Source organism: Labrus bergylta, chromosome 1 (assembly GCF_963930695.1).
Source record: "Labrus bergylta chromosome 1, fLabBer1.1, whole genome shotgun sequence".
Lineage (NCBI taxonomy): Eukaryota > Metazoa > Chordata > Actinopteri > Labriformes > Labridae > Labrus > Labrus bergylta.
Window position 1 is genome coordinate 26304575 of NC_089195.1, and position 15330 is coordinate 26319904.

The following is a 15330-nucleotide window of genomic DNA, read 5'->3' on the forward strand; positions in this document are numbered from 1 at the left end:
GCATTAACAGTTAGGACAGTGGATAGAGTTATTGTAAGCTGGCCAGTTTGTTTGATTCATATGGCTTCCCACAAATAATTTAGGATATGATAAGTCAACAGGTTAATATGACAGGTATTGTGATCCCAGCACACATGCTAAAAAGTGCTAAAAGAAAAAAAAAAAAATCATATTACAAAGCACAGACTTCTTGAAGTTGCATGAAAATGTCTTAAAATGCAAAAAAATATCCACACCTCTCCAAATAAATAACTTGAAGGGTTTAAATAATTAAAACAAGAGAGTAATATTACAATTCACGCCCAGTATTGATGAGCAAAATGAAAAAAATGACTGAAAACCATTTTTGAAGCAGGCTGAGAGCACGTTTAAATGTTCTGTGAAGAAGGACAAAGGGTTCAGTTTTGAAGAACTAGCCTCGAGTGACCTTTCTTGTTACTGCACGTTTTTTTATGTGTGTGTATGTGTGTGTGTGTGTGTGTGTGTGTGTGTGTGTGTGTGTGTGTGTGTGTGTGTGTGTGTCTGCATCGGCTTCATCTTTCAGCCCTTGAGGTTGCAGTTATTGTGTGAACACATCGTTACTTTCCCAGTGTTTAAGAATAACAATTTCTATCATTTAAGCGCCCGCAATTGTAGTGTTTTTCCGCCCAGTGACGGCATAATGTAAGAGCTTGTCTTATCGTCATGCTGAGCTATCTTTTCTTCACAGTTAATGGATTTTGACCAAAGTGCAGCACTTAAGTGTCCCCACAGGCTCACATCCGAGTGACTGTTTGAATCCTGTACTTACAGGCTGTCCCAGAATTACACTTCCATCAGAGCCATTAAATCCATCGGTGTGAAACAAAAGGTGAACGAGTTCGTTTGAAAGGTGAAAGTTTAAACCACATCAAACAACACAAGTGGAAAAAAGAAGATCTGATGAATCTGATGGGATTGGATACTTAAGATGGCCAATATGTGTACCACTATCTATCACTTCATAGATCAGTGCGAATTAAATTAATTATTTGTTTTGATCATTTGCTGAATGTTTGGATCCTTAATGTGATAAAATGTCAAACATCTGCTCGTCCAGATGTGAGGATCTGTTATCGAATGCAGAGTTGGGCTGGACAAAAGTGGCAATTTAAATATGTCAAGGCTCGGGGAATTATTACTGAAAACTACTGATTACTCTTAAAGCTCTCCATGACCATTTACTACCATATGAGCCGACTCATGCATCAAGACCCTCGGGCAGAGGTCTTCTAGTTGTTCCAACGTCCAGACTGAAATCCAAAGAGGATAGAGTGTTTGCCTTGAGGGCTCCAAAACTGTGGCATGATCAGGGCAGCCGGGTCAGTCGTCTCTTTTAAATCCCGTCTTAAAACACACTTGTACCAGCGAGCCTTTCCTGATTTGAGTTGAATTTGATTTTTGTACTTAAATTTTATAGTCTTTCAAATGAATTGTATGTCTTAAAATGTTTTGTTGTTTGCTTAATATTTGCCTTGTTTATTATTCTATGACCAGTCATTTACATTTGTTTTACTATCACCGTCCTTGTAAAGCACTTTGTAACTTGATTTTGAAAAGTGCTGCATATATAAAGGTTATTATTATTATAGTTACAACAATAAATCAATTCAAATAATCGCAGCCTGCAGTCCTATAGTAAACACACATATTAATATAAAACCACTTAAGTGTTTTATTTGTTTCAAAAGCTTCACTTTTCATCGTCTGAGTAAATCTGCCTCCTCTTCTGATCAGGTGTTCTTTCAGGGTTTTCATCCTGTTACAAGGAGGAACCTGATTAAACACATCACTGAGGGATCAAATGGGATTAATGTGCATTTCAAGCCAAAAAAAATGTACTACACGGTTTCTCTCTGAGCGAATCCTGTAGCTGCCAGTTTTTCCCATAGTGCAAAAAAAAAAAGAAATCTTTGGCATTGTGCCAACACCTGTCATGGGTTTGCTCGCCCTTACTCTCTTGAGCTAATAAATAGGAGTAAATCTCTCTGCTGTAATCACACCCCTCCTCAACAACCCTCCGGTGCTCGTGTGCTGCCATAAACGAAAGGTAATACTGATAACTAATATCATATTATCATTTTTATTTTTTTATTTTTTATTATGATTTATTTAAATGACATTCAAACTGATGAGGTGAATATTGTAACTCAAAGAAATGTTCTCTTTGACAGCTTCATTCAAAATGAAATCCCTCCTGATTGTTGCCTGCATCCTGGGGGTGGCTGTCTGTGCTCCTGCAAAGAAAAAAAAAGTAAAAGATCCTCAAAATCTATTTAGCACTGTAGTCTATAAAAATTTGAAAAATACTATTAAGTCAAGGCCCGTGGAGCCAATGAGGAGCTTCAAATTGTGTTATCTGATCTTACCTCAAGATGTCTTGTCCTTTTTAATTTAGCTCTTTAAAATCTCACCTTTTCTCAGCTTTTTTTAGAAGCTATCAGTTATGAAATATTTGCCCATGTCAGCGTTAACCTATGTTTGTACCTATGTTGTAACGATATGTTTGTCAAGAGTTATAGATTTCAGACTGACCTTCATGCCATTGATCCTGCAGTCTTCTCTCCACTTTACAGCATCAGGTCTACATGGAGTTTGACATCATTCACGCTCCGCTTGAGGTACAGCAAGACACAGCTCTGAGATGATTTTCCTGTCATATGCTTAAAAAAACCCACAGTTAAAAAAAAACACATTACACACAGACATTACTGCATAAGCTCCTCACAAAGGTCTGCTATTATGTCATCACAGAGGCCATTGCATCTATTTGAGCCTGCATTGGCTCTTTCACTCAAAGACTGCTGTGTTTCTTATCTAAGGGATAAAACGACTGATTTCTTTTCTACAGGCAGCTGAGTATATTCCTGCTGGAGCCCCAGTCGGATCTCTTGATGTTGTAAGAGCTTAAAATTTAAATAGTTTATTCCTTGTTTATTTCCCCTGTATTTCATTTACCACTTTTTTTGTACAATAATCTTGTTGTTGTTCTTTCCCAGCTGCTCCCAGTTGATGCCAATGGAAGGCCTATTACAGGATCTGTGAGTGACACCAAATGTTTTCGTCTGCATGTAGCCTTTTGTTTGGACTCAATCCAAAGCTAACATTAGCTTCTGTTTGGACTCAATCCAAAGCTAACATTAGCTTCTGTGTGAGAGATAGTTGTTTTTTGTACATACATTCCAAAACTTCAATACTTAACATACATTTCAACATAATATGGTCAGACACCACTGCCAGATTACACCTGACTGTCATTTTGAAGTACTTGTGTGAGCCTGCATGTCTTTTCACTGGAAGGTTCGAGGCTTCATCAAGCAGGAGATCCCCCGACCAAACGGCAAAGGGTCGAAGGACCTGGTAAGTGACCACTGATGTTCTTTACGCTGACGGTGGGAGATTTGATCAAACTAATTATCTTTTATGCACTTTCTCACCTTTATTACAGTACATCCCCTATGGTTTTGAAGTGCCACCCCCTGCTGCCCCTGTTGCTCCTGTGGCCCCTGTTGCCCCAGTCGCTCCTGCTATACCCATTGCTCCAGTTGCCCCTGCTGCTCCTGTTGCTCCCGCTGGCCCTCTTTTACCGGTGGTTGCTGCAAGTACCCCTGTAAGAAAGACTATGAATTTGCATTTTGATGTATTGATGTATTTGCATTTTGATGTATTGTCAGCAGTCTCTCCTGCACACACATGGAGTGGGTGCTCCTGAGCTGGTGGTGGGGGTTGGGTGCCTTGCTCAAGGGCATCTCGGCAGTGCTCAGGAAGTGGACTGGCACCTCTCCAGCTACCAGACCAATTTCTGGACTTGGTCATTGCCAGGACTTAAACTGGCGACCCTCCGATTCCCAACCCAAGTCCCTACAGACTGAGCTACTGCCGCCCCAGTAAATGAAAGCAGCAGGTTCCTTGTGATGAAAGAGTATTACATCACACAAAGACAATCAGTCTTCAAACTATATTTGCTGAGGAGCTCTGAATCAATTACACATCATAGACACCTGAGAGACAACACTCCTTTCTGATCGGCTCATCAGAGATCCTCTGTCATTTCAGGCTGTCAAACCCGCTGAAGATGACGACGAAGAGGAAGACTAAAAAATTTGAGTCAGCAGGACGTGCACATGTTTGTGCATGGGCAGGTAAATGTGCACACATAGTGTAACACTATACAATTCAGACTTTAAGTTCTTTCAGTAATAATGAAACACAAAAGGTGCGTTTATATATATTACTGAGGGACTATGTTTTAAAACACAACGGTATTCATTAAAACAACTGATGGTTCAATGTGTTTTCTGTCTTGCCCTCACAGATGAATATTTCAATAAGACCCGCAGCCCGCCTTGCAGAAAGTGGACCCCCACACTGCTGTTTCCTAAAGTATGACAAATATGGGGGTATCATGTCTTTGAAAAGAAAATTGTGCTTTGTATTTCTTTAGGCAGATTGTGCTTTGCTTTTCAAAAAGAGAAAATGGAAAAAGTGCTGTGTTTCAAAATAAAATAAAAATAAAAATGCTATGCAGCAACGCATGAGTGTGTTATTGTTTCAGTTTTGAGTTCCTGCATGTTGTTGTTTGCAATAAAATCTTCGTTTTCAAATCAACAAATAAGGGAACTCATAACGAGTTTTTGGACCACAGGAACTTCTTCATAGTTCTAGGAACCGTTGGAAACCGCACCACAGGAACTATGAACTATTTTGGTTCATTAAGAGGAACCTTTTTAGCTCCTGCTTCAGAGTAGGTACCATGGCGGTGCAAATGCATATAAAAAAAAAAAGTTTCCATGATGTGTATTATGATCAGTGAACTGCCGTGTGGATAGTTCTTCTTCATAAAGTCCACAGAACTGGCTTTCAATACTATTTTTGATGACATGCACGGAAATCAAAAGATAAACCTTTAATGTTCCTTGTTAGATTTTTGACAAAGTCTCTGCAAGTCAGAACTTAAAAAAGAGGGCAGAGAAACAAAAGAAAAGAAAAAAAATAAACATAAGGGACTGCATGATATTAGCATCTAAACTCTTAACATATACATTTAAGATAAAAAGAGACAAGTGACCTCTTGGTTTCTCTGGAATCTATCAGGTAGAAATGCAATTAACACGAAAGCAACTCAGAAACAAATAGCAAAACATTTGAAAACCATACTGAGTTTTATATATCGCTTATATGCTGAGGTCACACAGAACCAATAAATGTTATGATGGCAGAATGATGAGCCAGCAGAGGGAAGGTGTGCACTGCTCTAGACAGTGTAATCTGACAGAGTCTGCTATTACACAGAAAGTGGATTTGACCACTGGTCATTTAGTAAAGCTGGAGACTAGACATCTGCACTGTACCTACTCATTGGGTAACATCACTGCAACCCACTGGGATTGGCTCTCAGGTGAGCTGGTCCCCTATAAAAGTTGAGAGAAGTTCTGTGGAAGATACGAACGACTGGCATCACTCTCCGACAACCACATCCAATCGACCTCTCCTGTTCGGTTTTCATCACAGAAGGTGAGTTATGAGCAACTTCAACGTGGCCGAGAATAAGATGTCAACCCTCCAATGTGTATTTGACCTGCATTAATGTTATGATGAAATGTGTCTGTAGGTCTTTATCTGCAAAAATGATGTTGGCAATCCTCTGCCTGTGCCTGGCTAGCACAGTCTCAGCTGCACCTGTAAGTTTAAAAGAACGTTTGTCTCAGGACTTTCTTTTTTCTTCAATTCAGGCCAAGTAACAAGATTGATTTCTCTTTTTTTCCTTTTCACTTTCAGTCCTTCTTTCATTACCTGCCTCATTACGCAGGTTCTAGACAACAGGTGCCACCCTCACAGGTAATCATGATGTGTGCTGTTTACCTTCTGAGTCAAAGGGTTTTTTCCGACTATGATAAAAGTGTACGGTACACAACTGAGAAAAAAACCTTTTTCACAGTGTGATACATGATGCACATAGGAACTATGCTACGTTCATTTCATTTTTTGCTGTTTTTTTATTCATTCAGATGAAAATCCCCTTCACAGCTGGTCAGGGTCTGCCACAACCTGGATTAACTGGTGCCTACAGTGTGGAATTTGTAAGTCACATTGTTTATTTTCTCACTGTTCATTAAAAAGATGATGCATTCAAATGCTTACAATGCATTCCTGATTATCCCTCTCTGTTCTCAGCTCTATCCACACCAGCCTGTTGGTGGTGCAGGTGGATCAAACACCGCACAGGTGAACACATTTTACAGGAGCAACTACTCTTAAGAAAAAAAAAAAAAACCTTGTTAAATACATCGCCTCTCCACTCACTTCTTCTCATTGATTTTTCTTGTGTTTTCTTTTTCTCGCCTTCTGCAGCCCTTTCCCTCCCATGGTTTCATCAAGTACTCCATTCCTCAGCCACCTGGCAGACAGAGTGTGGAAGTGGTAAGTTTTTTCTTTTTTCACCTTTTCTTTCCTCTTTCCAGATTTCAGACACTAATGGGAATGAAAACACTTCAATTATTCTTCAAACGCATGTTTGTTGGATCACCTTTAATTGACAGTCTCTGCTCTTTATTTGCAGTACTACCCCTATGACTTCTACCAGCAAAGGGTGAACATCTCAAACTTTTATTTCATTTCACAATGTACTATATAAATATGAAATAATTAGTTTTTTTTTATGTGGTACTGAGTATGACATGATTGTGTTTGCTTTTGTTCTAGATACTCACAAACATCCCACCAATGACAAACGTCCCTCAGATACCAAATGTAAGACAACAATCATTGGTACTATTTTACTTTTCCATTCATATTTCCATACATCAAATTTCCCTCAACACTTCTATTTGTCCTTTCACAGGTAATGCCATTTGATCATCCACCTCAAAATATTCCCCAAATCCCAAATGTGAGAAGATAATTTGAGATTTTATTTACCTGTACATATTGTCCTTTGAAGATTGATTCAATGTCTATGGTTTGACTGCCAGTATTTCTTGACTGAGTTTTTCTAAAAGTAGAACTTTACTCTATTCAGATTTCCCCATTTGCTGCCAGTCCTCTCCCATCCCAGGACCCCATGCAACCTCTCCAGCAGGACCAGCCCACACAGACAAGCCAGGTACACTTATAAGTCTTTATATCACATGGGATGCATTTAAGTCAAATGTTAATAAATTGAAGAAAAAAATAAAACTGTATTTTTCTGTAAATATATAACTTGTTAACTCAGTTTTTATTGACTTTTCAGGTGCCGTTGAAGGTGTAAAGTGATGTAAAGTGATGACAGATGTGAAAAGGAAACATAAAAAGTGTTTGTTCCAATTCAGAAATCTGCTCTAAACATATGATGTCAAAAGTGTCACACTAAATCTATTTATGCAACATTTGTATGTGCGTACTCAATTTAAAACCAACTGTTTAGATGATAACAAAATATCCTGATTTTGATTTGAAAATAACTTTAAACTAAAATATGACAATGTCATCTGCATAGAAGGAAACATATCTCTGAAGAATTTTCTGCTTTACTTTGTAGTTTTAATCTCCATTCTGTTGTTTTAATGAAGCACTTTGTAATGCTGCAGTACCATAGTATAAAAGTATGTACTGCATGTGTTTGTTAACTAATTTGAACCTTATATGTCATGTTCATTAAGAATTAAAGTCAATGTTTTCAAGCAAATTTTCAGTTGTTTGGTGTTTAATTTAAGAGTCTCAAAGGTTGATAATTTGTGAATGAAGTCCTTTAATTAAATCATAGAGGTACAGAGATGATCATTTTTCAATTCTTACACTTCAGTTTAAAATGAAGCTGGTGAAGCCAGCAAAATGCAATGCAATGCCAGGTTTACTACAGCTTTGTGTAGCCTTACACATACTACCAACAACAACAATAACACTATTAGTTATGATATAAAAATATCAGAATTAGCATCAGTATTGGTACATATGTATATACTGATAAGAATTGGATGGGAACTGAAAAAAAGTGGATCGGTGCATAGATGAAGACAATGACACATTTCCTAATGTGACGTCTTAAAAAATATTTTGTCGTATGATTACCCAGACAGTGACATGGAACTGGGAAAAGCAGTAAGAACCTCACATTTTAGATGATCAAATTCACAAACAGTTTGGCATTTTGTGGCAAGATAACTCACATGATGAATGCATTATCACAATTTCTGCAGATTAATTTTCCTTTAATCACCATTCGCTTAAAATACTACATGTTTCTGCTCTCCACAGCTGTAGTCCACTTTTATACTATCTACCTTTATTTCAGTTAAAGACATCTGTTGTCTCTGGTTCCTGGAAGACACTGCCGTCTATTCATTCAACGACTGGTACAAAACTCGACTTGCACAAACATTATATAATAGTTTTGGTGAGTGACACTAAATGCATAATTACAAGAAAACGCCCCATGGGCCCTTTAATTATTATAATAGGTGATTACAGAAAGGAAGTTTTACTGCAATGAGACATGCAAATGTTGCATGATAACTGTTGAATTAGCTTAGAAGCAGCTTGGAGATATGTACTGACTGATTCCAGTAGCAGCAGCTCTGCCAAGAAACATTCTCAAAATAAAACAAACAAAACAAATGTAAGATTCTTGATGTAAGGATATTTTCTTCAATGGCTGGATCCTAGATAGTTTACAAAACTAAGTCATCCTTGATGTGATTGTATAGTATGACAAAAAATGGCCTCTAGCTTATATTGTGTGATCATACTTAAAGGCCCTTACACACCATGGAGATCGTCGGCCGTTGGCCCTAGTTGTACCAACGGTGGTACCAACTGTTTGGAGGTTACATTATACTCCAGTTCTTGACACAGGTTCGGGAAAGCCCGATGAGCATGCCGCTGTAGTCTCCCTGCTTTCACCTATTTAGAGTGGTTTCTCCCTATTTGTCGCCTCTTCTTTTCTTTTTAGGGCTGTCAACGACAATACCATTTTCAACTTTTCATCAGATGGTGGTCGGCCATCGGCTGTAGGCTTTGCGATGTGTTCAAGTGCAACTTTTCAGACAAGACAACCACAGTTGGTCTTTGTCACCACTAGTTTTTTGGCGTCTGCTTGGTGCGTCAGGGCCTTAACACATGGGCTAGATGCATTGTCATTTGATGTCAGCTGGATTTTGGAGCAAAGTATTGAGTTTTCAAATCGTTGAACATTGAACATTGAAAAGTACTGAAGATATACTCCCATGCAACACGACAGGATATATCCAAGAAGAAGAAATATATAATGAACGTCTTTTGCTAGAGTTGAAGAGGTAAAGGTATTGGATATATGAACTGGTTATTGTCCTTTTTCCAATGAAAGGCCTTTCCACAGTCTGTCAGCCCTTTTATTACCATAGGAACATACATTACACAACACAAGATCACATGAAACACACGAGACACAACACATACCCACATACCTAGGACTTATACACACATGGCAGCTACATATGTGTTTTGTAGAGCTGTGGCAGGTTGGACAAAACTCCTGCCACAACATGCATGTTTCCAGGCAATATCAAGTCCATGAACGCTTCGGGTTCTATAGCAGCAGACTGAGGGGACCGACACAGTATAGACAGCTCGCACACTGCTTCATTTTTGCACACATTAGCAGGTTTTCCCAGAGTTACATACAACTATCTAAGAAAAATACAAGATTTCCCCGATCCTTGATCCCCTGGGGACTGAGGCCTGTCAGAACATGACAACTCTTCAAAGACCCTTGAAGTGCACAGGTGCCATCTTCTCACGCTACCACTGTGTCTTGCCCACGAGCTCTATTTCTTGGAACTTAAGATCACATGAATCCATAACTCCTACCCCCTCACACACGAGGAGATGTCGACAGCAGGTTTAATAACCTTAATTTGACTTGTCACAACTACAGCGTGATGGTCTTTGAACAATACTTCTGCAAAGGCATTAAGTCACGCGGGCATTTTTAAACACACAATAAGAGAAATGGAAAAATAAAGAAGCTCTGTATCAGACTGAGATGATAAGCGGAAAAGACATGTGCAGGTCTGTGCGGTTAAAGAGAAAAGGGGGGGGGGGGGGGTGTTGGGGCAACAGAACAGCTTGGACAACAAAAAAAAATGAATAAGACCTATTGCAGTATGATGCTGGGACCACTGTTCTAAAATGGTAATATGCCATTATAACTTCTTAGCTTTGTTAGTCAGAAGTAGAACTCAGTGAATGACTATTGCTGACTGTTATTGACTGTTAAAAGACAGAGAGATAAAAAATATTTTTTGGGTCAAAAACACTACCTATGCATTTACGGGAAAAAATCAGGGACGAGGTAAGAGGTACCCCTTTGTCTTCAGGGAGCACTACTGTTGAACTTTTCATAATCTGAAGAAGATGAGTGGGATTTTCTGGCAAAACTTCACTGACTATCAAGGTGCCTGAAGAGTGAAGCGTGGTCTCATTTGTTAATAAAGTCGCTCTTCGTAGTACAAGTGTTCCTGGAGCTTTTTGACCTCTTCAAACTTTAAATAAACTGAATTGAAGCAAGTCAAACAACTTTTTGGCAACTGAGAGAGGGATGGTAAGATATTAGTCAGAATTTGACGAAGGTGCCATGTCAAGAGTTTATTTAAAGCTGCTCTAATTACAACCACACATTTGGCTTGATTTCTGTGTGGTCCTGAGTGGTAGAACAAATCAACAACAGCTCATAAGCTTTATTCCCGCAGATCAGTTTATCTTCAACCTATACATGCTTTATCCTTTTATTTGACCTTTTCACCTCAAGATTGAAGTTCTGTTTGATCCAAAACTTTTGTTACACTTTCAGAACAAGAGAATATTTTAAGACACCCTTTATTCATTGTATTTAACACATAAGAGTGATATAATATGGTATATTCTCAAACTCTTGTTTAGATATCAGGGTACTGACGTCTTTGCTTAAGAAAATAAAAATTCATTCAAGCTGGCAAGAGTGAGGCATTCTTGTGTGTCTGGAAAACATTCAGTTTATAACCTCATAACCTCTCTCACTGTGGAGCTTTAATGGACGTAAACATAGGAACAAGCCAAACTGTGTGCCAAGATAATGACAGTAAATGTTTTTGAAAGACTAATGAAAAGATTGTGATCCGTGTGTGGAAAGTCATTAGCTCAGCAGGTTAGCGTCAATAATGTCTAGAATACAGGTTTTGCAAATTACAGAGTGTGTCCTTCATTATCTGATTGAGAAAAATAAACAGAGGAAACCTACGCTGTTCTCAATCCCTGCAATGTACAACCACACCAATGAAAACAAACACAGGGATAGTGCTGCCAGACACCATAAATTATATTCTACCCAAAAGTGTGCTACTCGAAACTATATGGTTTATGTCCACGTCTGGAAATGGATATTTTTTTCACATCTTTTTATATCATATATAATTTTTATTTTATTTGTAGCACTATAGGGTATACAGTATACAATTTGTCAGTGTTGAAAAGCTTAATGACCTCCTTCACTTCTTCATATACCGTCATCATTTATTAACGTCAGACTCGATGGTGTCTGTCATTATTGTTTCATTCTCATGACATGCTGTCTTCATGGCGTCTTTCTTCCATCTCATTTTGGTTTTAGGGCAGTAAAGAGGAGGCCATGTGAACGAGGCATTCTTGCACAGTATGTAATTAACTATAAGAGGGCCTTCACCCTACATGCCTCCGTTTTTCTGTTTTGAAATCTAAGGAGATTTCTTCAAAGACATTGCTCTGTGTGTCTTACTGGATGTGATTGGCTGTCGCAGGATGTCCCAGTATATAAATGGCTTCCTTGTTAGCGATGAAGTAGATCCCTTTCCATCCCTGAGGACACTCGACTTCAGTTTCCTTCAGCGCCAGCAGAATAAAGGTAAGATGGATTTCTCACATGGAAACAGTTTAAGACTTTAGATGACGTTGTTGGCATTGAAGCAAATTATCTTCCATTCATTTTAATTTGAAAGATGATTTCTCTAATTTAACATAGAAACTGAAATAATCTGTATTGCCATGTGTTTATCTCCACACAGAAATCATGATGAAGCTCTTGGTAATCACGATGTGCCTGCTGGTCTCTACCATGGCCGCTCCTGTAAGACTTTCCTGAACATAGTTTTCCATAAACCAACTGAACCCCTTTTAAAGAAAAAAATAGTTGAAACACTTTTGTTTCTTGTATGTATTAAGAAGCTGCTGCATCCTAATTTCCTTTACTTGGTTTTGCAGGTTCCTGGGAGTGAGAGCAACGAGGTAAGATTGAAGTTTTGTCTGCGCTTGCATGTCTTACCATGTTTCTGTCATGTCATCAAACATAAAGTAGGATATGTGTTTGACAGTAAGAGGGATAATTACCTGGATCTCAGCTCATGTCTGGAGATGTCTGGTATTTCTTCAGCAGGTTGCGGCACATGCTAATCAGGCCCTGAGGTGGATGGAGATGTACAGGCTGTACCAGCAGCAGGTAGAGGGGGGTTCATCGAAGCTTCACTAAGACAAAAAAAAGAAGAAAGAAATATGAATAATCTTCTTATCAATTCAGACTTTAACGGGATAAATCATTAACTCTACTGATGAATCTGTATTTTTTCAGGGAGTAGTTGGAAACCCCTTCCTCCCTGCTGCTAATGCTCCTGTAAGTTTACATCTTGGTAGACTCTAACACCACTTGAGTTTCAAAGTTATGAGAAAACTTGAAATGTAAAACTAAGGTTCATACTTAAACATGAATTATTCATTTGTTTAGGCTGATCCAGTCGGGGCAGCAGTGGTAGGCGCACATACAGCACCACAACATCAAACCAGTCGCAATGTAATAAGCTGTTGAAGCTAAATCTGTTTCATTCATGCAGGTGGAGGTTGCACCCGCACAGGCAGCCGATGTTCCCCCTCCGGCTCCCATCGCCGTCGGAGATGGATCAGAAGAGGAGGCAGAGGTGAGGAACAAAGTTAAAGAAAATGTGTCTCTCTCTGTGTTGATACATTTCTTTCTATTTGGAAAAACATATATTTGTTTCACAACATATACAGTATTTTTAGTGTGTATTTGGAGGCTACATGGGGATATTGTAGAAACAGCACGCAGACAGCAAATCGCACTCACTTAACCTTTCTCTAAAAGGTTTCACTTGTCCAGAACTGAATTTCAGAAAGAGGCTCTGCTTTAAAAAAGGCCTGCAGTGATTTGGCTTCCAAAAAACAAAACCATGAAAAAGCACAGAATAACCTCACATGTTGAGCGCTTTGTTTTTTACAAAGTACAAAAACAAAGACAAAGATATAACATCACTGGTGGCTATTCAACTGTCAATGAAAACCATGACAATGACCCGACAGGAAGACGCTGAAATTGAGGCAGCTGGATGAAATTCAGCCAAAAGGTTTGATTATTTAAACCTGGGATTGTTTTCCTGCATTGCATTGATAGCACTCGTGTGCAATGCTGACAATAGCCGGAAATAAAATCAACATATTAGCTGAATAGTTTCCCTGTGATCCACTTGCATGTTTTCTTTTCTAAGTGATCTTCAAGCTCTGATAAAGAAAAACGTTTTTGTTGTGTTCATAAGTGTATGGAACCTAAATACAGTTGGAGGACAAGATAATAACAGATTGAATGAGCAGTGTCTGGGATCTTCTGACCTGTAGTCCATATGTTAAGTCCCTGGTGGTACATTTAAGAAAATGAAACCAGTGGCATCTTGTATTAGACGTTTTTATAACCTGAAATGCACACTTTTCTTAAATGTAAACTCTGTAAAAAAAAAACCAAAATCTTAAAAAATTATCCAGTTCTTTCACATGCTTCAAGGTAAACTATCCATCACTAGATAACTGACATTTCTGTCATAGTGGACATATATACTAAATATATCAAGAATGTTTGCCAGTAGACTCTAACTCCTTTTCTCTCCCTTCTTTGCTCAGGATGGCAACCCTGCACCTAAAGCTGCAGCTGCTGCTGTTCCCCTGAATTCAGATGAGGAGGAAGAGGCAGAGGAGGTTGAGGCAGCCGAAGCTGAACCGGCTGTTGAAGTAGCACCAGCCGAGCCAGCAGCCGAGCCCGCAGCCGAGCCTGCAGCCGAGCCAGCAGCCGAGCCCGCAGCAGACCCCGCAACAGCTGTGGAGCCAGCTGTGGTTGATGCCCCAGTGGATGCTGCAGCAGTCGATGCTGCTGCAGTCGATGCTGCTGCTGTAGATGTTCCTCCCGTTGATATCGTTCCTGTTGATAGTGCCCCAGCTGCCCCAGAGGTGGCTATTGATGCTGCAGCCCCGGCTGATGTCCCTGCTGCTGATGCGGCCCCAGCTGATCCTGTTGTGCTGTAGTTATCTTTCAATAATTACTAGCCAAAGTGCCTCTCCGCTAGAAGCTAATAGCTACAGTAATAGCTACAGTAATTGAGTAAGTAATAGGTGATGTAGTTGCAATACACAGTGATAAAAAGATAGCAGTATTTTGCCAGGAAACTGAATAAAACACATGTAAAAGAATTCCATAAAGCCAACACAGAAGTACATTAAACTAACCTTATTCTTAATAACCAGCAGAGGGCGATTCCAATGATGCCAAAGAAGACAGTTAATTTGTGACTGTCTGATAATTTGCTCATGTTTAAGACTTGATCTACTATAATAAACATTTTTTTAAGGAGTTATTGATCCTAAATGCTTGTTTCATGTTTTCCTCTTTGGTATATGAAACCCATGAAACTCACGTCTTTAAAAAAAACAAACAGTTTTTGAAGTCGAAGTCCACTTCTTTTATACAGTCCATGAAAAATGTGAAGCCATGAACAGGAGAGCAGTTTAAAGCAAAACAAGATGGTTGTGTTTTTGGTTCAGGGCTGGACAATTAAAAAAAATAGTTTGTATGTTTGCTATTAGTCATGATTTTGCATGCAAAATCCATATATTAATGTATGCTCAAGATAAAAATGGATATCTTTCAGGAATAAAAATCCTTCAGACATTGTGCTAAGGTAGGAGAAGAGCACGTGTCACTAATAACATTAATGGTGGCTCCATTTCTTTCAAGTGCACCATGTGACACAAGCCATGTGACATCAATGGACACTTGCATTTGATTCAGTCATAATGAATGCTGATAATTACACCTGCACTTTTCCTACTGTGACATGTGAAACTATCTGAGATTAAGTCTTATATTAAGTGTATGCACGTTCAAATAAAGGACATATTATCTCAGAAATAACTGGAGACTTTTATCCTTTCTTCAATTCAACCCATCAAATCATACACAAATGATTACGCCGTTATTTCACTTCTATTGATGCTTCTTGGATCATAAGAGCT

The 15330-nt window shown here is 38.9% G+C and overlaps 3 protein-coding genes across 5 annotated transcripts; all 3 read left to right on the top strand.

Moving 5' to 3' along the window:
- The first annotated feature begins 1919 nt into the window (after positions 1-1919).
- On the top strand, positions 1920-4553 carry scpp7 (secretory calcium-binding phosphoprotein 7). Its single transcript, XM_020643854.2, has 9 exons — positions 1920-2068; positions 2193-2272; positions 2595-2639; positions 2870-2917; positions 3018-3059; positions 3319-3378; positions 3467-3628; positions 4075-4160; positions 4334-4553. The coding sequence occupies exons 2-8, from the start codon at positions 2204-2206 to the stop codon at positions 4114-4116; spliced, it is 468 nt and encodes a 155-aa protein (XP_020499510.1). The 5' UTR covers positions 1920-2068; positions 2193-2203; the 3' UTR covers positions 4117-4160; positions 4334-4553.
- An 892-nt stretch (positions 4554-5445) lies between these two features.
- On the top strand, positions 5446-7684 carry scpp5 (secretory calcium-binding phosphoprotein 5). Its single transcript, XM_065956856.1, has 11 exons — positions 5446-5532; positions 5630-5699; positions 5797-5856; positions 6027-6098; positions 6193-6243; positions 6370-6438; positions 6578-6607; positions 6721-6768; positions 6860-6907; positions 7037-7120; positions 7250-7684. The coding sequence occupies exons 2-11, from the start codon at positions 5646-5648 to the stop codon at positions 7265-7267; spliced, it is 534 nt and encodes a 177-aa protein (XP_065812928.1). The 5' UTR covers positions 5446-5532; positions 5630-5645; the 3' UTR covers positions 7268-7684.
- A 4088-nt stretch (positions 7685-11772) lies between these two features.
- enam (enamelin) lies at positions 11773-15229 on the top strand. Of its 3 annotated transcripts, XM_065957966.1 has the most exons (8): positions 11773-11890; positions 12051-12112; positions 12247-12270; positions 12416-12481; positions 12611-12652; positions 12764-12787; positions 12870-12953; positions 13945-15229. In XM_065957966.1, exons 1-8 carry the CDS (start codon positions 11788-11790, stop codon positions 14341-14343), a joined length of 804 nt encoding a protein of 267 aa, XP_065814038.1. In that variant the 5' UTR covers positions 11773-11787; the 3' UTR covers positions 14344-15229. The 3 variants fall into 3 exon arrangements, with proteins under 3 accessions (XP_065814038.1, XP_065814042.1, XP_029135144.2); XM_065957970.1 differs by lacking the exons at positions 12416-12481; positions 12611-12652; XM_029279311.2 differs by lacking the exons at positions 12416-12481; positions 12611-12652; positions 12764-12787.
- The last annotated feature ends 101 nt before the right edge of the window (positions 15230-15330 follow it).

Coding starts and splice junctions, on each gene's coding strand:
- scpp7 (XM_020643854.2), top strand. CDS start 2,204: ATGAAATCCCTCCTGATTGTTGCCTGCATCCTGGGGGTGGCTGTCTGT. Junction 2,918..3,017: donor CAGTCGGATCTCTTGATGTT/GTAAGAGCTTAA, acceptor GTTCTTTCCCAG/CTGCTCCCAGTTGATGCCAA. Junction 3,629..4,074: donor TGGTTGCTGCAAGTACCCCT/GTAAGAAAGACT, acceptor CTGTCATTTCAG/GCTGTCAAACCCGCTGAAGA.
- scpp5 (XM_065956856.1), top strand. CDS start 5,646: ATGATGTTGGCAATCCTCTGCCTGTGCCTGGCTAGCACAGTCTCAGCT. Junction 5,700..5,796: donor GCACAGTCTCAGCTGCACCT/GTAAGTTTAAAA, acceptor TTTCACTTTCAG/TCCTTCTTTCATTACCTGCC. Junction 5,857..6,026: donor AACAGGTGCCACCCTCACAG/GTAATCATGATG, acceptor TTATTCATTCAG/ATGAAAATCCCCTTCACAGC.
- enam (XM_065957966.1), top strand. CDS start 11,788: ATGTCCCAGTATATAAATGGCTTCCTTGTTAGCGATGAAGTAGATCCC. Junction 11,891..12,050: donor TCAGCGCCAGCAGAATAAAG/GTAAGATGGATT, acceptor ATCTCCACACAG/AAATCATGATGAAGCTCTTG. Junction 12,954..13,944: donor GATCAGAAGAGGAGGCAGAG/GTGAGGAACAAA, acceptor TTCTTTGCTCAG/GATGGCAACCCTGCACCTAA.